The 25,411-nt window shown below is 35.8% G+C and overlaps 1 protein-coding gene across 6 annotated transcripts in view; it reads right to left on the reverse strand.

Annotated features, from left to right (window-relative positions):
• meis2a (Meis homeobox 2a) overlaps window positions 1–9,823 on the reverse strand; it is a 273,596-nt gene extending 263,773 nt beyond the window's left edge. For 2 of the 6 annotated variants that reach the window (XM_062041439.1, XM_062041438.1), the window contains exons 1-6: window positions 9,051–9,823; window positions 8,630–8,856; window positions 7,851–7,992; window positions 7,714–7,764; window positions 7,510–7,560; window positions 6,963–7,112 (exon numbers count right to left, since the gene is read on the reverse strand). In XM_062041439.1, coding sequence (XP_061897423.1) covers window positions 6,963–7,112; window positions 7,510–7,560; window positions 7,714–7,764; window positions 7,851–7,992; window positions 8,630–8,856; window positions 9,051–9,062 — 633 coding nt within the window. In that variant the 5' untranslated portion in view covers window positions 9,063–9,823. Of the gene's footprint in view, window positions 1–6,962; window positions 7,113–7,509; window positions 7,561–7,713; window positions 7,765–7,850; window positions 7,993–8,629; window positions 8,857–8,977; window positions 8,997–9,050 lie in introns of those variants that run through there. The other 4 variants (XM_062041436.1, XM_062041434.1, XM_062041437.1 and 1 more) reach the window with 4 other exon arrangements.
• Between the last annotated feature and the right edge of the window lie 15,588 nt (window positions 9,824–25,411).

Genomic DNA, 25,411 nt, shown 5'->3' on the forward strand with positions numbered 1-25,411 from the left:
TTTTTTGGAACACGTAGGAGACTTGTGAGAAAGTATCTGCAGTGTTTTGCTTATTTTGTATCTCTCCTACAGAATCCATAAAAATAACATGCATATGCGTCATGACCAATTATGCAAATTAGACGTCAAACCGACACAGACAAATTGCAGTTCTGTTGGAACCACTTTTTTCCCCCCCACCCGGTTAGAAAAGGGTAAAACTACAGCTGAGACATGGAGAAGGGGTGAATAAACCGTGCTTCTTCCTACTCCTTTTCACACATTGTGCAATGTTGGAACGTGATGCAACTTGTTAGACGAGTTGGAAATAAATAAAACCTTGGCTATAATTAATATAATGATGAAAAACCAAGGGGACAATATGGACTGTGATGAATTCAGGTGGAGGCTATACTGTAATCCCCTCGTCTCTTGTTTACAAACACCTGCCTCACTTTCCCGCCTCGCCCGCATCCCTTGGAATTTCCAATAAAATTGATTTAGCGACATCATTGAATTTCCCTTAAATTCCCCTGAAACCTGCAAAGGAATGAAGGAAGAAAGGGAAGGGAGGGAGGGAGGCTGCAGGGATCCCCATGCTGATCATGTACAGAACCGCTGACATGTCAAACACAAACACAAGATCATAAATCATACCTGCCATTGCAAGACGCATCTTGCCACGTGCTATAAACAGAGTAAGGCAAAATATTAATTATATACAGCGGTTTTGTAAAAAAAAACAAAAAAAAAACATAGCCTCAATTGAACAGCTGCTTATTTCCTATACACCCTCAATTATGAAAGGAAAGATTATTTTTAAAAATACCTTAATTTAGTAGTTGATATAACCGCAGTGTGTACGTGTGTGTGTGTTTGTGTACTGACAAGACGGCTGCTTTTAAAACTTTCTTTTCTTGCCATGAATGTGGGAAAATGTAACCTTTTTTTAAATTAATGTGATTAATAAATGTATTTATTTGTGTCATTATTTTACAATTTTTTTCATTTAAAAAAAATAGCATTTACATTTTTTTTTGTTGGGAAAATAGAAATAATAAAAATGACTTGATTAAGAAACAATATAAGAGCTTTTTAAATATATAACAATTTAAAATGATTGGTCAAAATTAGTGCTGTCAATTTTTCCCAATTAGACTAATTGCACTTTTCCATTTGCAACACCACAATTAATCAAAATCTATTATGATTATCATCATTATCATTATTATTACCATTCTATTATGTGAATGTCGTACATGAAAATGTTTTAAATGTTTTACTTGGTGAACGTAGAAATAGGAAATTATATATATTTTACAATTTTTTTGTCTAAAAAAAAAAATTGAAAAATATAAAGAGGGTCAGTATAGAGCTGTAATAAAAATATAAACATTTAAAATAATTGGTAAAAAAAAAAGTGTCATAATTTTTTTTAAATCAGGTTAATTATAAATTTGCATTTGAATTAAACCTCATTATTTGCAGTTAATTACTTCCGTGCATAATTGAAATTACCAATTGATTAACGTGATAACGTTTTGTGATTACGGTAATTTCGTTGACTTTGACCGCACTAGTAGAAATACAAACGATAACAAAACTATTAGGGGAAAAAAAAAAACGTTAAGAATACTATACAAGTATATACATCATCATCATCATCATCATCATCATCAATACCTTTCAGCATTGATGCAATGCAGTTCTGTATACAGCCACGAGCTCTAGTTTTGTCAATGCAACATTGCATTGGATTTCATTAGGCGTCCACAGGTGTGCCTAATGTTATGGGACGCTCTCTTGGGCAACAACACGCCACAAATTACAGCCTGTGAAAAGTACTGCCAAATTAGTCAACGCCCCTCTTGCAACTTATTGTGATGCTCTTAAAAGGCAGGTATACAGAAGGGTGTCATTTTTTATTGTACTGCTTCATCTAGGTGTGCCTAATAAAGTGGTGTCCATGAAGGGCCCTACAGAGACTATACTCTATCATTACTCCCCTGGCCTTCTAATTAAAATAATTAAATATATATATATTTTTTAAAGAGTATGCATACTGTACATACATGCATATTTGTACACGGTACACGACCTTGTGGCGGCTGTCTTGTTCTTGCACACGCAGTCGAAACGCTTTTCTGCAGGGTGGGGGCTCGCTGTGCAACAAGTGAGCAAAGGCGCTCTCTCGCTGTGGCAGCCATGATGATTAGATAGGACTCCCAACAGGCCCTCTGAGCGCTAATCAAAAAGGAAATGTAAGGCTAGACGGGCCAACATTGCGACACAGAATGAAGCTGGATAGAAACTTTTGTTTTTGTTTTTTTTATAGTTTGTTTACATGGCAACGGCATCCTGTACCATTCCAATGCTGCGAGCAATAATGGGCTCACTCTTCATTTAAATACAGCACAGGCAGTGGTTGTGTTTCTTTGCAAAGTAGCATCGCCAACTAGTGGCCTGGCATGCGTATTACAGTGCTTTCTACATTCTCTGTGACAACGCACTGGCCTACTGATCTGCGTGAACAGCAACGTCGGGACTAGATATGGGTACTTTTCACATTCAAACCGATACGGTACCAATTCCCGGCACTTGTGAATCGATATCGCTACTCAACGGTAATGAAATAAAGTAATACAATCTATTTCCTTAATGTAACAGAGCTGTGCCGTCCAGTTGTTATATTCTGTTATTTTAAACGTTAAAGTCTCATTTGCAAGTATTGTATGGTAGACGTTGCTTGCTGTTGCGATGCCCAGATGTTGGATGGCTGTATTACATAGGCTACAGTGTGTTGCCTAGCTAGGAAGTAGTCTTTGCCATTAAGATGAATGCGGCAGCCGAGTTTTAGGTTGCGTCCTACAAATTGTTTATACTCCAAGTATTGTACTGTACTTATTACACACATGCTTTTTGGTTTTAACATGCATCTTAGCTGTAGTTTTCATTACCAAATTCGGAGGTGTTAAAATCGCCATGTAAAATCGCTAATGCTAATCAGTAGCATGTATACGGCACAGCCCATTTACAGTAAATTAGCATCGAGCTCGCACATTTTTGAAAAGTGGAGCCTTACTTTATGTTCAAGCGCTTTCTATCAGGCATACTTGTTTGTTGGCGTTGAAAGTTGCAACATTATGGCAGAGTGCTGCTTGAGCAATTGTTTCCTCGCCAAGTGTTTAAGCTGGTGTTAAGTCAGCAACAGGACGTGACGGCACACGCAACGAAAGTATCGAAATATGGATTTTGAATGTACGGCACCGATCAACAGAATTTGGTTGCTGCCTCTAAAAAGTACCCATCCTTGGTCGGGACCACTAACTACTAACCTGAGTTTTTCACTTTTCTGCGGTAGTAACAGAACCGTAACAGAGACGCGTATAAGGGACACTCACGATTCCTACCTCGTTGCGATAAAAGCAACTTCCGTTGTCTGACAAGTATCTAATTCGTCACACCGGACGCCATGTAATCCATCAGCAGGTGTCGTGGCGCTGTGCGAAAGCATGCAGAGGTCTGTATAAAAAGGCACAGGTGCATGATAAATGCCAGATTATTTGTCATCTGTGCAAAAGAGGCGACCATTTCCCACATTTACACTTGTCCTGCCTGTTAAAGCTGGTGTTTATGTACCCTTTTTCCCTTTTACGATGCTATCTACTGTGCAAAGTTGTAACGACACACACACACACACACACCTTAGCCACAACGCTTATGTATTTAGCAGAGGTTACACAATGCCAGGAATTTGCCTGCTTTGGCGGTAGTATCAGCGCTGGAGCAGAGGCGGGGTAAAACCTATGTGAAAGGGAGCTCCACAACGCCGGAATAAGGTCCCACCAGTCGTGTACATCATTTAATTGTCTGGTTAGCTGTGTGAAAGTGCATTGCATTATCCTGAAAAGGTGGAAATATGCCGGCTATTCTGTGTAAAATATGTGACAAACGTGCCTTAAATCACTTGGCCCAGACAAAACTGGTCCAAAGTGAGCTCACAGTGTTGTGCCTTTTACAGAAAATCAAACAAGCATTTTAAAAAAAAAAACCCTCCTGCATTTTTTTCTTTCCATGTGTGCAGCGTCAAGATAAGAAGTGGAACTTTGTTTTGCCTTCAGAACTAATCAGGTTGATGCATTTCTAATATTTTGGTTACATCATTTAGCTCTCGTCGGGCATGATAATATTCTAACCTGTTTAATTATACTTTTCCCTTTCCTTTAAATAGATGCAGCGCTTACGTATATGATTCATTAATTAAAAGTCTCTCGTTTAAGAGGTTCATCACAAGGGTAAGGGGGTGTAAGAATAGTCCTGGGTGGGCTTACATGGCTAAGACAGTCACCAAAATCAACAGTGTCAGCGAAGGCCTCATCCCCTTTCTTTCTTTCTCACCCCAGCATAATCCAATCATCCCTAAAACAATGCTGCATTCAAGTGTAAATAAAAGTGGGCTTTTTGACTATTAGGGAGGGGGAAAAAAAACATGAAAACAAGCGTCCTTATCATCGCCACAACTTTCACCACATGAGACACTATACAGCCTGGGGACACGGGAGATGGGGTGGGAGGGGGCGGTATTAAAAATGCAAAGAAAAGTGGACGTGACTCCGGCTAATTAGCGTATCTAACTATCAGCTACGCCTAAAATGGGGACAGAAATTAATTAGGGAATGGAGACAAATGCCTAATGAAGTCATTCAATAAATAACACGGAGACAAGACGGGCAGCGAAAGTTTTTTTTTTTTTTTTTTTTTTTACATTTACATCTAATTAGAGCAAAAGCAAAAAAAATATGTTAAGGTTCACTTTTTTAGCTTTGTAGATGAATAAACAAGATTTAAAAAAAACGGAAATATTTTGTTTTGTTTATTGCTCCCATTAACAGACTTAAGTCTCAATTCAAATACCCTTCCTCCGCCCTTGTTTTTACCCTCAACGTCAATCAAGAGGCGTTCGAATGATCCCCCAGGTAGGGGTTGAGGGCCGAGTACCACCCTCAAAACAAAGTGAGCTCGCAGACCTCCCTACACGGTTGAGTGCAAGGAGAAAGATGGCAGACCAGAAACCCAAAGAAGCGTGCAAATCGAAGTAATGTAATAATTTTCATAATAATGACATTTGTGGGTTTTAGTCAGACTTCAAACCTTTTGCATGTAAATATTGGCTTCAAACACAAATACACAGTGAAACACGTTTTACTTTCGCAAGCTGATACGCCAGCGGTTTCGCCAAAATGTGTTATCTTCTAACCGATCTCCTTCTTAATAAAGACAGGCGAAAAGAAAATAGGAAGAGCGCAAGCAGAGCGCAAGCAGAGCCGAACATCGCGTGCGACGGCATCTTGAAAGTAAACAAACAATTGTCACATCTGCCTTAGGTCACTGCCGGCAAACGGCGAGGGTTGATGACGTAGCGAGACTCGACCGACGTCCGTATTTGCAATACTAGCGCCAACAGGGAGGGTCAAGTAGAAGAGGGGAGCGGGGAGGAGGGAGAATTACTACCACTTTACAATAATGGCTAATGAATTATTGATAAATGGGTTAATAACGGCATTACAAAAGGCGTTATAAATTGTAAATAAAACAGGAAGTGTGGGCCGGGCACACTATTTGGCATGTTTATGTTAACTATATTCCCCAAACATAGAAATTAAATTGTAACAGATAATTGACTTTTTATCAAAACAATTCTAAACATTTTAAATATATTTAGAATAATGACTTAATTGTATTTATTTAATCAAGTTAAATAATGATGGGCTGTGATAAATCGCCGGCTTTAAACATTATAAACTTTGTCTACATAATACTAACTGAACAATGTAATACAAAGGTTTCTACTGCCATATAGTGGGGTGTTTAAGTCACCATATGGCGCCTGGCCCTTTTATATTGTCACTCATCAACTGACATCCACGTTCAACAATAAGGCTCACTTTGTGGCAATTCCGAAAAAGGGACAGTGCTCCACTTTTAAAATGGAACTCTTGTGTTTAATCAACGATCACCAGGAGTTGGTACACAACAAGATGTCTCATTGCTGCAAAACAACAACACCATTTGTGCACAATATTGCCAAGCTGACTCTTCACACCCCAAACGACACTATTGTGCATGCCAGTGTGTGTGTGTGTGTGTGTGTGTGTGTGTGTGTGTGTGTGTGTATGTGTGTGTGTGTGTGTGTTTTAGGCCTAGAGCCAGAGCCAACAGATGCGAGCAAGCATAACACTTTTAAATCTGCTCTCACTCCTAATGCCCTCCACAGGAACTAGTCACCACATAAAACACAATAACTCACAATACTAAATATCGCTAATAACAACAACACCACTGCGCGTTTACTGTTTACTACGCCCCCCCCCCCCCCAAAAAAATGCATGATCCATCTCCATGTACGCTGCACTTATAATTGAATTCAGCACTACGGAGCCTCCAAGCCATTTAAGAAAAAGGTGCATGAGTGGAGCCCACAACACTGCAGAGCAACAAAAAAAACATGCAGTAATCAATAGAAAACAATTAAACACATTAAGTGGGAGGGGATTCTTGCAAGGAGCATCATATGCAATGTGAACTTGACATTGATGCCTAATGCATTTCAAAAGGCGCACACACACACACACACACACACACACACACACACACACACACACACACAAAACGTGCACCTCTGCAGTGAAAATCCAAAGAAGCTCTGCGTGGAACCCCCCTTTCTTTCTTTCTTTCTTAAATAAAGCTTATCCTTAACACATATTTTCGTGCATCTACAGTGCAACACACAAATACACCCATTCAAAAGGCTAAAATAAAATAAAAAACAATTAAGCTATTGTGGCACATTTGGCTTTTTGACCCTCACATCGGAAGACCCCGGCTAAAGAAACGAGCGCACACGAAACAATCGCATTGTCTTGTTGCGTTCAAGGCATGCGGCAAAAAGCTGGGAGAAAAGAGAGCGCGTTGCGTTCACTTACATGATCGGCGAGGTTCGTCGACGAGCCGGACAGCTCTTCGTGGTCCGATTTGGAGCTCCCATCCCGCTCATCGATCACTAAATCTATTGGCATTTTTCCTTTCAAACAGCTGATGTACCGGTGGCAAAAATTATCGCAGAGCTCATGCACCTTGAAAGGGGGGAGAGGAAAACACGGCAACATTTCCACGTCATTAATATTTCGCATTAAATCCAATGAAGATTAAATGCATTAAATCTGATTTTATTTTTTTTAATTATTATTCTCTACGGAGGTGCATGCAGGAGCAACAAGTTGAGGAATGAATACAAGACAAAAATCAAAGTAAATAGAAAATCAGACTGAAGTGGCGGCAGCTGCGTGCAGGATCAATAACAAGAGGCTTAATTGAGCACATTTGAGTTGCGTAAATAACTGCACGCCTGCATTAAATATGACTATTTGACTCATAAACGCCAATAGGGATGGAAGCACATGAGGGTTTTGAGCATCTCCCTCCTCATAAATAAAATTAAAAAAACATGCAATTATGTAATTATTTTTTTACCTTTTCTAATTCCAAGAGGTGAAACCGTAATACTTGTATGGCTTGTATCATCTGAAACACATGAAGCACATTTAACATTAAAAAAAAAAAAAACATTCTTTTTTTTTCCCACTTAAAATATGTATATATATATATATATATATATATATATATATATATATATATATATATATATATATATATATGACACTTTTATGGACTTACCAAATTATCCAATTCTGGATTTGACGAAAATAAAGGTTTTTCTGCACGGACCTAAAAGTGAAAGAGCGACAAAGTTGAGTTTAGCGTGCAATTTAACGGTAATTTATGTTTTTTTGGTTTTTTTAAGAGTCACGGACCTGTTTGGCAAACACCGCGATGTCTTCGTTGAAGGAGTCCGAGGAGCAGACGTCTCCTCCGGCCACGCCGGGCTCCCTCGGCGTGCACGTCGCCAGCTCGCACTTCTCGAAGACCAGAGCGAGGAGAGGGAAGAGGGGATGCCTGCGGAGGAGCGCGCAAAGGCGGCTTGTCAACACGCAGCGTGCCGGTTAACTCCCGGAGGATGCATATTCACACTTTTTTTTAAATTATTATAATTATTTTAGTGTGTTACGCACAACGCTCCAAACAACTAAAGACTGCTCACTACTTGTATTTATTTTTTTAATGATTAAAGGTTGGAATGTGGAGCTTTTTCAAGTGGCGTTGTAAGTGCCACGCAAAGTGAATTGAAGGAAAATAATAATTATTATTATTATGCAATGTGTGCAGGCGTTAATAGTAGAAAATAAAGTACAATTAAAAATAAGTGTTAGAAAATAAATGATATATAAGAAAGTTTTACATTTGAAAAACTGCCTACATAACCGGATTGTACTTTTGCACAATTTGCACATGCATAGCGTGGTAGTTTACGCCTTTGCACACTTGTGTTTAAGAAGACAGTATTAAAATAAGTGCATAAACGCAATATGTAAACACGCCGAATAACTCTTTGCATGTGCCTAACATTTGTAAATTGCAAAACGCTGGTTTTAAAATGAGAAACTGATATATTTTTTTAAAAACAAGGTTTTCTCTACGGAGTTTCGTGCGGTTTAAAATTAGTGGGTTTTTTTTTTCCAAATGCGCAGCTTACCCATAAATCTGGTCCTTATCCCTCTTTAGGACGTCGTTGACGGCCGAGCCCATGCTGGTGGGCATGACGTTGGGGTGGGGTGCGTGAGCTCCGTAATGTTGGCTGGCGTGGAGCGGCGGTCCGTGGTTGAGGTGGTGGACCTGGGGGAGCGGCCGGGGAGCGTGCGGGTCCCCGTACATGGACGCCGATACGCCGTCCATACCCCCGTAGTGGGCCAGCTCATCGTACTGGAGGAGCAAAAAAAAAAAAGTCAACGAGACGCGTTGTTACTTTTGGTCGCTGTCTCCAATGGGTGGGCGTAAAAATAAAAATAAAAAAGTGAAGTGTGATAATATTGCGTTAAATTACCTGGAACATTATTTAAAAAAAATGTGTCCGGTGGAGAATGTTACTTTGCACAATGCAATGAGTGGGATCTTACCCTTTGCGCCATTATAGGCTGCAGCTCAATAAACTCCTTATTTCTTATAATAAAAATCCAATTTTTCGTCCTGTGCGTGGAAAACAGCAAAAAAAAAAAAAAAAAAAAAAAAAAAAAATGTCCACCAGCTTTCTTCTTGGTTTCGGTTAACTTTTTTTTTTTTTTTTTCTTCAGCGATTTCTCCGTGAAATCGTCGCATCGGACGGGTCCGTCTGTTGGGGTGGGGGGGGTGGAAGTAGAAAATAAAAATATGGGGAAAAGTGCGAGGGTGACAATAATGGGCCCAGATTGCGAAGTCAACTGTCGCGTCTCATGGCTTTTTGCCACTCCGGCTGTCAATCAAAGCCAGCGGTTGTCAAGGTAATGAATGAATGATGTTCAAGTTCCCTCCGCGTTAGTCCGTTTTTTTCACCCGGCGAAGTCCGGCCGCGCGTCTTTCCCCGTTAAATGTCTGCTTTAATGCTCGTCCCGTGGAGTTTTCAAGAACGCGCGCACACGCACAAACACGCACACGCACACGCACACACATAAACGGAGAGAGACGCGAAGTGGGTGGAGAGAAAAAAGCGGGAGAAGGGGGGGGGGGGGGAGGCGGGGAGCGGGGGGGTAGGGGGGTAGGTGGGGAGTGAAAATATGAAGAAAAATAATAAAGAATATGCGCGTAAAGTCTCTCCGAGGGTCCACGGTGCGTGTGTGTCGGCGAGTGTTGGCAGCTTGGCGGCTGGCTGGCTTCTAGAAACACACACTGGCTGCCGGGAGGAGGGCGGACTAGCGACGCGCCGAGCGGTGGGCGAGTGCAATGACGGATCCCGGAAGTGGCGTGCTGGCCCCAGCCAGTGGTGGTGCTGCGAGTGTGCGTGGAAAAAGTGCGCGTGTGTGTGTGTGTGTGTGTGTGTGTGTGTGTGTGTGTGTGTGTGTGTGTGTGTGTGTGTGTGTGTGTGTGTGTGTGTGTGTGTGTGTGTGTGAGTGCGTGTGTGTGTGTGCGCGGTGTTGGAGGTAAAGAGACGAGCCTCCCTTCCCTCAGAGAACTCTCTCCAACCAGCCCCGAAATACTTGCACTGAGGATGGACACTTGAACGCAACACGCCGCAAACATGTATTGGTCATATAAGATGATATATGTTGACGTCATCGCCATTAACCATGTCAAACAAGTGTAAAAATGGAGTAGGAAAAAAAAAAACTGCATGATCACAAAATAGGATTTTCACTCAAATTGCGACATTTGTTTCGATAAGTTCTAAAATTACAAAAATTATTGCTGAAAAATGTTTTGCAAACTTTTTCTTCTATTTTTAATGTCTTCTCTGTGTGACGTGGTCGTGAAATATGATTTTTAACTCAAATTGCGGCGTTAACTAGTTGTAAAAAACTAGTAAAACTGCTAAATGTGTGGCTGAAAATGCTTTCAAACATTAAAATATTTCAATTTTAGTGATTTAGTAGATGATTTTAACTCAAATTGCGACATTCATTTGTTTCGGTAAGTTCCAAAATTAGAATAGGTATTGCTAAAAAATGTTTACCAAACTTTTTCTTCTGTTTTTAATGTCTTCTTTGTGTGACGCGGTCATGAAATATGATTTTGAACTCAAATAGTGGCATTAACTAGTTGTAAAAACGAGTAAAACTGCTAAAAGTGTGGCTGAAAATGCTCTCAAACATTAAAATATTTCCATTTTATTAGATGATTTTAACTCAAATTGCGAAATTCATTTGTTTCGGTAAGTTCCAAAACTAAAAAATGTATTGCTAAAAAATGTTTACCAAACTTTTTCTTCTGTTTTTAATGTCTTCTTTGTGTGACGCGGTCATGAAATATGATTTTTAACTCAAATAGTGGCGTTAACTAGTTGTAAAAACGAGTAAAACTGCTAAAAGTGTGGCTGAAAATGCTCTCAAACATTAAAATATTTCCATTTTATTAGATGATTTTAACTCAAATTGTGAAATTCATTTGTTTCGGTAAGTTCCAAAACTAAAAAAGGTATTGCTAAAAAATGTTTCCCAAACTTTTTCTTCTGTTTTTAATGTCTTCTTTGTGTGACGCGGTCAGGAAATATGATTTTTAACTCAAATTGTGGCGTTAACTAGTTGTAAAAACGAGTAAAACTGCTATAAGTGTGGCTGAAAATGCTTTCAAACATTAAAATATTTCCATTTTATTAGATGATTTTAACTCAAATTGCGACATTTATTTGTTTCGATAAGTTCTAAAATTACAAAAAGTGTTGCTAAAAAAATGTTTCGCAAACTTTTTCTTCTATTTTTAATGTCCTCTTTGTGTGACGTCGTCGTGAAATATGATTTTTAACTCAAATTGCGGCGTTAACTAGTTGTACAAACTAGTAAAACTGCTAATAGTGTGGCTGAAAATGCTTTCAAACATTAAAATATTTCCATTTTAGTGATTTATTAATGATTTTAACGCAAATTGCCACATTCATTTGTTTCGATAAGTTGTAAAACTACAAAAAGTATTGCTAAAATTTTTTTCCGCAAACTTTATCTTTCATTTGTAATGTCTTCTTTGTTTGACGTGGTCTGAAACATGATTTTTAACTAAAATTGTGGCATTAACTAGTTGTAAAAACTAGTTGTAAAAACTAGTAAAACTGCTAAGTGTGGCTGAAAATGCTATCAAACATTAAAATATTTCCATTTTAGTGATTTATTAGATGATTTCAACTCAAATTGCGACAATTGTTTCGATAAGTTCCAAGACTACAAAAAGTATTGTTAAAAAAATGTTTCAGAAACTTTCTTTTCTATTTTTAATGTGTTCTTTGTGTGACGTGGTCGTGAAATATGATTTTTAATTAAAATTGTGGGGTTAACTGGTTGTAAAAACTAGTTGTAAAAACTAGTAAAACTGTTATTAAGTGTGGCTGAAAATGCTTTCAAACATTAAAATATTTCCATTTTAGTGATGTATTAGATGATTTTAACTTAAATTGCAACATTCATTTGTTTCGATAAGTTGTAAAACTACAAAAAAGTATTGCTAAAAAATGTTTTCGCAAACTTTTTCTTCTATTTTTGATGTCTTCTTTGTGTGATGTGGTCTGAAACATGATTTTTAACTCAAATTGTGGCATTAACTAGTTGTAAAAACTAGTTGTAAAAACTAGTAAAACTGCTAAGTGTGTCTGAAAATGCTTTCAAATATTAAAATATTTCCATGTTAGTGATTTATTAGATGATATTAACTCAAATTGCGACATTCATTTGTTTCGATAAGTTCCAAAACTACAAAAAGTGTTGCTAAAAAATGTTTCGCAAACTTTTTCTTCTATTTTTAATGTCCTCTTTGTGTGACGTGGTCATGAAACAAGATTTTTAACTCAAATTGTGGTGTTAACTGGTTGTAAAAACTTGTTGTAAAAACTAGTAAAACTGTTAAGTGGGGCTGAAAATGCTTTCAAACATTAAAATATTTCCATTTTAGTGATTTATTAGATGATTTTAACTAAAATTGCGACATTTGTTTCGATAAGTTCCAAAACTACAAAAAGTATTGCTAAAAAAATTGTTCGCAAACTTTTTCTTCTATTTTTGATGTCTTCTTCGTGTGACGTGGTCTGAATCCTGATTTTTAACTCAAATTGTGGCATTAACTAGTTGTAAAAACTAGTTGTAAAAACTAGTTGTAAAAACTAGTTGTAAAAACTAGTTGTAAAAACTAGTTGTAAAAACTAGTAAAACTGCTAAGTGTGGCTGAAAATGCTATCAAACATTAAAATATTTCCATTTTAGTGATTTATTAGATGATTTCAACTCAAATTGCGACAATTGTTTCGATAAGTTCCAAGACTACAAAAAGTATTGTTAAAAAAATGTTTCAGAAACTTTCTTTTCTATTTTTAATGTGTAATTTGTGTGACGTGGTCGTGAAATATGATTTTTAATTAAAATTGTGGGGTTAACTGGTTGTAAAAACTAATTGTAAAAACTAGTAAAACTGTTATTAAGTGTGGCTGAAAATGCTTTCAAACATTAAAATATTTCCATTTTAGTGATTTATTAGATGATTTTAACTAAAATTGCGACATTCATTTGTTTCGATAAGTTGTAAAACTACAAAAAGTATTGCTAAAAAATGTTTTCGCAAACTTTTTCTTCTATTTTTGATGTCTTCTTTGTGTGATGTGGTTTGAAACATGATTTTTAACTCAAATTGTGGCATTAACTAGTTCTAAAAACTAGTTGTAAAAACTAGTAAAACTGCTAAGTGTGTCTAAAAATGCTTTCAAATATTAAAATATTTCCATTTTAGTGATTTATTAGATGATATTAACTCAAATTGCGACATTCATTTGTTTCGATAAGTTCCAAAACTACAAAAAGTGTTGCTAAAAAATGTTTCGCAAACTTTTTCTTCTATTTTTAATGTCCTCTTTGTGTGACGTGGTCATGAAATAAGATTTTTAACTTAAATTGTGGTGTTAACTGGTTGTAAAAACTTGTTGTAAAAACTAGTAAAACTGTTAAGTGTGGCTGAAAATGCTTTCAAACATTAAAATATTTCCATTTGAGTGATTTATTAGATGATTTTAACTAAAATTGCGACATTTGTTTCGGTAAGTTCCAAAACTACAAAAAGTATTGCTAAAAAAATTGTTCGCAAACTTTTTCTTCTATTTTTGATGTCTTCTTCGTGTGACGTGGTCTGAATCATGATTTTTAACTCAAATTGGGGCATTAACTAGTTGTAAAAACTAGTTGTAAAAACTAGTTGTAAAAACTAGTAAAACTGCTAAGTGTTTCTGAAAATGCTTTCAAACTTTAAAATATTTCCATTTTAGTGATATATTAGATGATTTTTTACTAAAATTGCAACATTCATTTGTTTCGGTAAGTTCCAAGACTACAAAAAATATTGCTAAAAAATTTTTTCACAAACTTTTTCTTCTATTTTTAATGTCTTCTTTGTGTGACGTGGTCATGAAATATGATTTTTAACTCAAATTGCGGCGTTAACTAGTTGTACAAACTAGTAAAACTGCTATAAGTGTGGCTGAAAATGCTTTCAAACATTAAAATATTTCCATTTTAGTGATTTATTAGATGATTTTAACTCAAATTGCGACATTTGTTTCGATAAGTTCCAAAACTACAAAAAGTATTGCTAAAAAAATGTTTCCCAAACTTTTTCTTCTGTTTTTAATGTCTTTGTCTGTGACGTGGTCGTGAAATATGATTTTTAACTCAAATGGTGGCGTTAACTAGTTATAAAAACTAGTTGTAAAAACTAGTTGTAAAAACTAGTAAAACTGCTAAGTGTGGCTGAAAATGCTTTCAAACATTAAAATATTTCCATTTTATTAGATGATTTTAACTCAAATTGCGACATTCATTTGTTTCGATAAGTTCCAAAACTACAAAAAGTTTTGCTAAAAAAATGTTTCACAAACTTTTTGTTCTATTTTCAATGTCTTTTTTGTGTGACGTGGTCATGAAATATGATTTTAACTCAAATTGTGACATTTATTTGTTTTGATAAGTTCTAGAACTACAAAAAGTATTGCTAAAAAAATGCTTCACAAACTTTTTGTTCTATTTTCAATGTCTTTTTTGTGTGACTTGGTCATGAAATATGATTTTTAACTCAAATTGTGGCGTTAACTAGTTGTAAAAACTAGTAAAACTGCTAAAAGTGTGGCTGAAAATGCTTTCAAACATTTATTTATTGATTTAATTATGATTTATGATTTATTATTAAATTATTTATTGATTTATTGATGACACACGGTCATTAAAGATGATTTTAACACAAATCGGGACATTTATTTGTTTTGATAAGTTCTAAAACTACAAAAAGCTAAAAAAAAATGTTCCACAAACTTTTTCTTCTATTTTAATGTCTTCTTTGTATGACGTGGTCATGAAATACGATTTTTAACTCAAATTGTGGCGTTAATTCATTGTAAAAACTAGTAAAACTGCTGAAAGTGTGGCTGAAAATACTTTCAACATGAACATATTTCCATTTTAGTGATTTATTTATGACACATGGTCATAAAATAGGATTTTTAACTCAAATTGTGGCATTAACTAGTTTTAGAAACTAGTAGAACCGCTAAATGTATGGCTGAAAATGCTTTAAAACATGAAAATATTTCCATTTTAGTGGTTTATTTATGACACACTGTCATTAAAGATGATTTTAACTCAAATTGCAACATTCATTTGTTTCGATAAGTTCCAAAACTACAAAAAGTATTGCTAAAAAAAGTTTCACAAAATGTTTCTTCTATTTTTAATGTCTTCTTTGTGTGACGTGGTCATGAAATAAGATTTTTAACTCAAATTGTGGCGTTAACTAGTTGTACAAACTAGTAAAACTGCTAAAAATGTGGCTGAAAATGCTTTCAAACATTAAAATGTTTCCATTTTAGTGATTTATTAGATGATTTTAACTCAAATTGCGACATTTATTTATGACACACGGTCATGAAAGATGACTTTAACTCACATTGTGGTGTTAACTTGTTGTGAAACAGACAAAAACTGCTAAAAGTATGACTGAAAATGTTTCTGAATATTCGCATTTTTCGTTTTTAGCAACTTCTTTATGACACCTTGTGATGAAAAATGATTTTAACTCAAATTGTTATGTGCTCAAACAGTTTTCAGACATTCACTCTTTTACATTTTAGTGACTTATTTATGTAGTTTGTTCATAATGAGGATTTTGAACTCAATTTGTGGCGTTTACTTGTTGTAAAAACTAGTAAAACTGATAAATGTATGGCTGAAAATGCTTTCAGACATTGAAATATTTCCATTTGAGTGATTTATTTATGACACACGGTCATGAAAGATGACTTTAACTGAAATTGTGGTGTTAACTTGTTGTGAAAGAGACTAAAACTGCTAAAAGTATGACTGAAAATGTTTCCGAACTTTCGCATTTTTCGTTTTTAGCAACTTCTTTATGTAACTTAGTCATGAAAGATGATTTTAACTCAGATTGTTACGAAAAATACTAAAGCTGCAGCTAAAAAAATTTTCAGACATTTACTCTTTTACATTTTAGTGACTTATTTATGTAGTTTGTTCATTATGAGGATTTTTAACTCAAATTGTGGCGTTAACTAGTTGAAAAAAACTAGTAAAACTGCTAAAGTATGGCTGAAAATGCTTTCAAACATTAAAATATTTCCATTTGAGTGATTTATTTATGACACACGGTCATGAGAGATGACTTTAACTCAAATTGCGGTGTTAACTTGTTGTGAAAGAGACTAAAACTGCTAAAAGTATGACTGAAAACGTTTCCGAACATTCGCATTTTTCGTTTTTAGCAACTTCTTTATGTAACTTAGTCATGAAAGATGATTTTAACTCCGATTGTTATGAAAAATACTAAAGCTACAGCTAAAAAATTTTTCAGACATTCACTCTTTTACATTTTAGTGACTTATTTATGTAGTTTGTTCATTATGAGGATTTTTAACTAAAATTGTGGCGTTAACTAGTTGAAAAAAAACTAGTAAAACTGCTAAAGTACGGCTGAAAATGCTTTCAAACATTAAAATATTTCTATTTTAGTGATTTATTTATGACTCCTATATATGTGTTTAATACAATGCTTTTTAAGTCATATTGGGACGTAAACATGCTGTGAAAAGTCTTAAAACTAATACAAGTATGACCAAAAAAATTAAACTTTTTTACCTTTTCAGTAACAATTTTTCAATAAAGATCACCCTGTGTCAAATTATGGTGCCAAATAAGGTACTAAAACTACTAAAACTATGACTGCAAATGTTTTAAGACATTCAGTTTTTTGTGACTTATTTATGTAAAAAATGATTTTAAGGTTCAATTGTAGTAAAAAGTATGAAAACTGCTAAAAGAACGGCTGTAAACGCTTACTTGTTTCCATTTTTAGTAAGTTCCTTTCAAAATTAGTGAATAAAGATAACCCTGTGTCAGATTTTAGTGTCAAATTGTAATAAAACTACTGACCGTATGTCTGGAAATGTTTACAAAGATAATTGTTTTTTAATTCTGCGTCAAACTTTCACATTAACTCGTAGTGAAATGTATGCCTGCAAGTGATTTAGACGTCAAATTAAAGTGAAACTAGATTACTTTTGTCGGCCAACGCGTTCTAACTGCTCACTTTTTCTATTTCTAGTGACTTCTTTTCAAGGACTAGCTTCATGCTGTCAGCAGACTCTGGTGTCAAATTGTGTGAAGACAGCCATAAAAAAAGCTGAAAACAGTCTCAGAAATCACTGAGTTTTTATATTTGATCAATGAAGTTGATTTAGATTCAGATTGTGGTGTTAAATTGGAGTAAACGGTACGTGCCTATAACTGTTAAAACAGCCGATTGTGGTGTCAACGTACTAAAAGTTAGTCTGTAAGGTTTTCCACCAGCATTGATGTTGACTACTTTTAAAATATGGCCGCACGACAAGCATTCACATCACAGTATTGACTCTTCTTCTTTCAGTACTCGTGAGAATATGTCGCCCATTTTCATCTGGATTGTCATGTAAAACTGCAGTAAAATCAGTAATATACTGTATGAAAGCAACATTTTTCCATTGACGACTGCTTTGAAATCTGAGCCCGTCCAGATTCCGATGTTATACTGTCTGCCATAAACGTATACGGCCGCCAGAGTTTTTTTTTTTCTGGTGACGTCCTTTAAAACATGGCCGATGAAGACGAGACTTATGTAAAAGTGCAGTAAAATAACAACTTTAACGCGTTTTTTTGGGAACTTTGAATAGAACGGTGGATCGGAACCAAAACAGCTTTGGGTGAAAAGTCAATCAAATCTCATAAAAGACGGATATCAAAGATTTTAAATATTCTGGTAACACTTTAGTATGGGGAACACATATTCACCATTAATTAGTTGCTTATTAACATGCAAATTAGTAACATATTGGCTCTTAATTAGTCATTATTAAGTACTTATTAATGCCTTATTCTGCATGGCCTTGTTATACAACCAGTAAGCCATTAAATAACCTCAGAATTATTGCTTATTAGTAACCCTAACCCTAACCCTTATATGTTCCCCTAGTGCAGTGGTTCTTAACCTTGTTGGAGGTACCGAACCCCACCAGTTTCATATGCGCATTCACCGAACCCTTCTTTAGTGAAAAATAAAATGTTGGGTTTTTTTCAAATTCAAGACAAAGTTATATGTTTTTGGTAACACTTTAGTATGGGGAACATATTCTAAGTAACAAAGACTTAATTTAGAGTTTTTTGGTTAGGGGTAGGGTTAGAGGGTTAGGGCCAGGGTTAGAGGGTTAGGGTTATAATAAGGCCATGCCGAATAAGGCATTAATAAGTACTTAATAATGACTAGTTAAGAGCCAATATGTTACTAATTTGCATGTTAATAAGCAACTAATTAATGGTGAATATGTTCCCCATACTAAAGTGTTACCATATTTTTTTATTGGTGCACAAAATGAACCGTGCATGAACATCACCTTGTTCAAAGAACAAAACCAACACAGTGCATAAACTCACAAGAAATTACACACCTGCAAATCAGTGTGACTTCTGCTGTTGCCGTATCCGTAATATGCCGATAGGGAGAAGTTTTTACTTACGCGATGAGTCGGGTGTGTCTTGGCTATTGCCGAACCCCTGAGCCCGACTCACCGAACCCCTAGGGTTCGATCGAACCCAGGTTTAGAACCACTGCCCTAGTGTCCAAATAACTCTAAATTAAGTCTTTGTTACTTTAATAAGCAACTAAATAATGGTGAATATGTTCCCCATACTAAAGTGTTACCAATATTCTTTATTGACAATTTCTCCACACACACATACACTACCGTTCAAAAGTTTGGGGTCACATTGAAATGTCCTTATTTTTGAAGGAAAAGCACTGTACTTTTCAATGAAGATAACTTTAAACTAATCTTAACTTTAAAGAAATACACTCTATACATTGCTAATGTGGTAGATGACTATTCTAGCTGCAAATGTCTGGTTTTTGGTGCAATATCTACATAGGTGCATAGAGGGCCATTTCCAGCAACTATCACTCCAGTGTTCTAATGGTACAATGTGTTTGCTCATTGGCTCAGAAGGCTAATTGATGATTAGAAAACCCTTGTGCAATCATGTTCACACATCTGAAAACAGTTTAGCTCGTTACAGAAGCTACAAAACGGACCTTCCTTTGAGCAGATTGAGTTTCTGGAGCATCACATTTGTGGGGTCAATTAAACGCTCAAAATGGCCAGAAAAAGAGAACTTTCATCTGAAACTCGGCAGTCTATTGTTGTTCTAAGAAATGAAGGCTATTCCACAAAATTGTTTGGGTGACCCCAAACTTTTGAACGGTAGTGTATATATATAGGTTTATTCGAAATACGGATAGATACAGAAACATAGATATCTGAAACAGTTATCCAATGTATGCATCATTGTGTTTGTAGCCAAAGCTAATTTACAACACTTGTCCCCAACAACAACAACAACAACACAGATGTAGCATCATTAAAATAGGAAAATAAAAATAATGCGGCAAAGAGTAGTCGATAATAATGATAATAGTAATAATACAGACAAAGTGCAAACTAGATAAAAGCCAATAATAATAATAATAATAATAATAATAATAACACAGACAAAATGCAAACTATGTAAGAACCAATTAGTAAAAAATTGTAAAAACTAAACATGGGAACACGATTGTTGCTCAACTAGCCACAATTTTGTTAGTTTTTTTGGAAAGTGACAAGTGCATGTATACATTTCAGAGAGTTCCATAGTTGTGGCCCTTTTTTTGAAAAGGCAGTCTGGGCAAAATAAGGAAGACATACGGAAGAACCAAGATGGCTTGCCTTTAAAATAGTGCTACTTTTGAATGACTGTCACCACAGAGATGCAATTGTGACAGTACGCAACACCCCCACCCACCCAAGACTCGCTCTACTATTTGTATTCTAACTATGCATTCCATCCTGCAGTTATTGCAAATTAAGCACATGCAACCCCCCCCCCCCCCCCCATCCCACACCCCCAGATAGGAACCCTCGGTGGTCAATTATCAAAGCCTGCCCGGGGATCATCAATCATGAGAGGAGATGGAGGAGAAGGAGAGGGAGGAGCATGTTGAAGTAGAAGAAGAAGAAGACCCTCCAGGAGTTCTTTAGGCACAAAAATGCATGCCTTTTTTTTAATAGTAGGCCAAAATGGATGCAATGATGGTGGTGGTGGACTCTCATTTTCTTTTTTTTTTCTTTTTTTTTGTGTGTGGAATGTGATGATGCAAATGAATCATATATGAGGGTTAGACTGATAGGCAAATAAGTAAATACTATTAATAAGGAGGCCATGTTCTTACATGACAACAGTGATGTTTGTTGGCATATGGGGGTGGTGGGGGTGGTGGTGAAGGGTGGGGTGTGGGTGTGGGAAGTGCAAAGGAGTGCAGCAAGGCTTTGACAAACGGCTGTGTGGACATTTCAAGCAGCAATTCCCCGGGAAGGAGCTCTGGAGCACAGGCAGAAAAAAAAGAGAGAGAGAGTCGCTCAAGAAAAGCCTTACATGAACATTTTCCTTACATTTTCTATGCAACTTCCCCCCCCCTGCTACTCCTCATTTGGATTACACTGGTAAGCATGTTTTTATTTTTTTTTATTTTTTTTAAATATATACTTGGATTTTAAAAATAGGTGCATCGTTTTCTTGAATGCAAATAAATCAAATCCATTTTATTTTTTTAAATTTTTTTTAGCGTGCATTTATGGTGGAAATGTGATGTAATTTCGGCGCGCGCACACACACACAAACACACACACGCACACACACGCACACACACACACACACACACCCCGGAGTGATGTGAGCAACCAAAAGAGCGTGTGAAAACACTGGGAGTTAATTATGCGTGTCCAAATGTACGGCTTTGCCACGCACACGCAAATGCATCATAACCTCGCAGGGGAAAAAAATAAATAAATAATTAAAAATAATAGTCCACTGCTTAAAAAAAAAAAAAAAAGTCAAATAATGTTGTTTAATAGTAGGGGTATTTTCATTGAGATTGAATAAATATGCAAGTGTTTAAAAACATAATAAAATGCACCGTAAGGATTTTAAAGTGTTAAATAAATAAAAACATATTTGAACAATTATACAAATACAGAATGGAAATATGTTGTTTATTTAAAAAGTAAACAATAAATTGGCAGTAATAGTGCGAACATGGTAAATATTTTTTTTGGTTTTGTTTGCAAATTAAACAATTTATACAGCAAATAATCGATATTTGGTTTGTTTTTTTAAATTGCACTAATTAACACTGGATTATTTATTTTCCCCCCAGGTAAACAAACGGAAATTATATAGTTAAAAGTGTGCTTTAAACAATGATACAATACATTCATTTTAATAATGCATTTTTTTTTACGTTTTTAAAAATTAAAATAAAGATTATAGGCTATTGATGTAATTTTGTTTGCATGACAATATAGGCTATTTTTGAAATGTAATACATTCACAATACGGTTTGTAGCATTAAACAAATACCGTTTGAAATCGATCTATTTCCCGCCCCGTTAAGATGCGTTACTTTGATTTTGTGACAATAAAAAAAAAAAAAAAAACGAAAAAAAAACTTATAGAATTTTATGAAAAATTTAAGATGCGTTACTTTGATTTTGTGACAATAAAAAAAAACAAAAGACGAAAAAAAAACTTGTAGAATTTTATGAAAAATTTAAGATGCGTTACTTTGATTTTGTGACAAAATAAAAAAAAAAAAAACGAAAAAAACAATTTATAGAATTTTATGAAAAAATGTTTTCTCCTTAAATCCAGCAAATGGACGACATTAACAGGCGCTAAAATTTTCATCTGCTGGCAGCTGGTGTCAAATTGAGGTCAGCGGAGGGTTAAAACTCTCCGTGTCCGTGTGGGACATGCAGCGTGTGGACTCATCACGGGTGGAGGTGGTAAGGAGGGAGAAGAGGAGGAGGAGGGGGTGAGGTGGGGTGGTGTGGGGGTCCATTTCAAGGAGCTTTAAAGACCCTCAAGACATCCTGAAGGGAAGACGCGCCACGTTTATTCTTTTTTTTTTTTTTTGTCTTAATCAAACATGCATTGTTTGCAGGAACAAATACACGCGCCCTAATCTGACTTGTAATTTCTCCACTTTGTCGAGATTATGCAAATGAGGGTGGGCTCCAGATAAAAACCTGCAAAGTGAGCGTCTTCATCCCCTTCAAAGTCACACAATGCAACGTCATTTTTTTAAATATGTTTTTTGTGTAAATGTTATTTATGACTTATTAATAATAGACACCCACCCCCCACGCACCCCCCTCCTCGCGTATCCCACAAGTATTTAGCAGCACACCTGAACTCCCGGTGACCCCCCCCCCCCCCCCCACGCTGCAATGTAACGACGTGGTTTGAAAAAGTCGCAGCAAAGCAAAAGCGAGGCAAATACTTGGAAAAGTTTCGCGACTCACTGTAAATTCCCGTGGAGGAAAAAGGCTGTGCACACACACGCAGGGGACGAGCGGGCGAAGGCGCCGTGGGGGGAAGAGGACACTAAGCTGCGTGGATGGTTAGGCGGCCCTCTGGCGACACCTAGCGGCGGCGGGCGTCACCTCATGCGGCCTAGAATGGCCTAAAAAAGGAAACACGAAAAAATGGATAAATGACACCAAAAAAGCAACATGTATTGATTGCATGTTGGGATGAACAACGCACATTAAAATCATATTTATTTAAATAAATACAAAATAATGCCGTGATGTGAGCGAAATGATTAAGCAGTGAAGCAAAATGACATTTCAAAGGTTTTTTGTTGTTGTTGCGGACAATAAAATGACGCCGTGCAAACTTTTTCATACTTCATACAGGATTTATATTTTTGTTCCTTTTCAGCACATTATTTGCATTGTGTCTTTGTCTCACAGTACAAACGTGCACATTCCACGTCTTCCATGGGTATAATAACTACACATTTTTTTAAAATTTAGTATAAGAATACAATTCGATTATAAATGTGCTATTTTCAGAAGAACATGACTCTCTCTCTCTCTTATGCAGACACACAAATACAAAAAAAAAAAGTCCAATTAAATGCAGAAATAATTCAGAATACCATTTTTTTTCTATTTTTTTATTGAGACAAATATTATTTGTGTAATATGTGTGTATGGATTTATATTTAAATATTTCCTTTTTTTTATTTCCCTTTTTTGGATACATTTTCAGTACATTATTTGCATTGTGTTTGTGTTTCACAGTACAAACTTGCACATTCCATGTCATTTGATGACTGTATATGGTATAGGAATACAATTTGATTATAAATGTGCTATTTTCAGAAGAACATGACTCTCTCTTTTTCTTATGCAGACACACAAATACAAAAAAGTCCAATTAAATGCAGAAATAATTCAGAATACAATTTCTTTTATTTTTTTATTGAGACAAATATTATTTATGTATTTAATATGTGTTTGCTTACTATGGATTTATACTTAAATATTTCCATTTTTTTGTTCCTTTTTTGGATACATTTTCAGTACATTATTTGCATTGTGTTTGTGTTTCACAGTACAAACTTGCACATTCAACGTCATTTGATGACTTTATATGGTATAGGAATACAATTCGACTATAAATGTGCTATTTTCAGAAGAACATGACTCTCTCTCTCTCTTATGCAGACACACAAATACAAAACAAGTCAAATTAAATGCAGAAATAATTCAGAATAATTTTTATTTTTTTATTGAGACAAATATTATTTATGTATTTAATATGTGTTTGCTTAATATGGATTTATATTTAAATATTTAAACACATTTTTGTTCCTCTTTTTGTTCCTTTTTTTGGATACATTTGCAGTACATTATTTGCATTGTGTTTGTGTTTCACAGTACAAACTTGCACATTTGATGTCATTTGATGACACAATTGTATTTGGTATAAGAATACAATTCGATTATAAATGTGCTATTTTCAGAAGAACAGAACCCTCTTTCTCTCTTATGCAGACACACAAATACAAAAAAAAAAGTCAAATTAAATGCAGAAATAATTCAGAATACCATTTTTTTTTTATTGAGACAAAATTATTTATGTGTTTTGTTACTATGGTATATTATTTATTAATTATTTATTTGTTCACTGTTCTGTTACAGAGAACAAGGACATGGGATACAATTGCTATGGTATGAAAAAAGGGGTTGGATTAAATAAGCTCTGCTTCTTCCTACTCCTTTTCGACCGTGCTGTGATGAAACAACTTCAAATGTGTGATGCATTACATTGTATCGTATGCATGTTGAAATAACATGTGTTTAAAAATACTATACTGGGTTTTTACAGGCTACTTTTACATGCAAAAATAGCTCTCTATAAAAGACAATAATGCTTACTTTTGGTAGACACTATCAGATACATTTTAATTTACAATATGTGTGATATTGCAGCATTATACTGAGTAATATTTGAGCTATTTTATGGCTATTTTTCCCACAGTTTATATACAGTATACTGTGTTTGAGTGTGCGTGTGTGTGTGTGTGTGTGTGTGATAGTGCAGCTCATTGCTATATATAAGATTACTCGTTAACGCCGGGGTGTGTGTGTGTGTGTGTGGGTGTGTGTGGGTGTGTGTGTTTTGTGTGCCAAATACTGCTGTAATGAGCTTGTGTTTGTCCCAGAATACCTGCAGAGTTGTCAGCATAATCCCAGCACCATACACCACCATCCTGGTGAGTATATAAACACACTTCAAAATACATTTTAATGATGTAAAATGTGTGTGTTATTGGATGGTGGTGTAAAGTCAGAAGTTGGTGTAAAGTAGGGTAAGGGGGGTAAAGGGGGATGGGGGGGGGGGGGGTATCCGAGGAGTTAATAGCGGTCACCCTCTAGCTGCGTCTCTGTCGCTCATCATTTATCAGGCTTAAGGGGGCTTAAACAGGCCTACAGGACCACCTTTTATTACACGGCAAACCCTTTCATGCCTTATCTGCATGAGAGGAAGTGTGCATTTTTGGACATAAAAAGCATGTTGAATATATAAACATTTAAATGGAAAGGAGGAGTGGTGGTGGTTAGGTAAGGGAAGGGATTGAGGGGTGTAAACATGTCTTCAGGCAGAGCGGAGGACAGCCCCAATATTAGAACATCTTATGCGTTTGTCCTAATTCTGCAGGCCCTGCAGCTTTGGCATAATTGTTGGCGAAAGCATACACAAAGTGTTAAGTTTAGTAAAATATTTTATTTTGTATCCGATGTTTGCTTCATCCATCCATTTTCTGCCGCTTGTCCCACTCGGGGTCTTGTGTGGGCTTTAGTGTAAAGCAGCTGTAGTACTATTTTACCTCTTAAATTGTT

Source organism: Entelurus aequoreus, linkage group LG03 (assembly GCF_033978785.1).
Source record: "Entelurus aequoreus isolate RoL-2023_Sb linkage group LG03, RoL_Eaeq_v1.1, whole genome shotgun sequence".
Classification (NCBI taxonomy): domain Eukaryota; kingdom Metazoa; phylum Chordata; class Actinopteri; order Syngnathiformes; family Syngnathidae; genus Entelurus; species Entelurus aequoreus.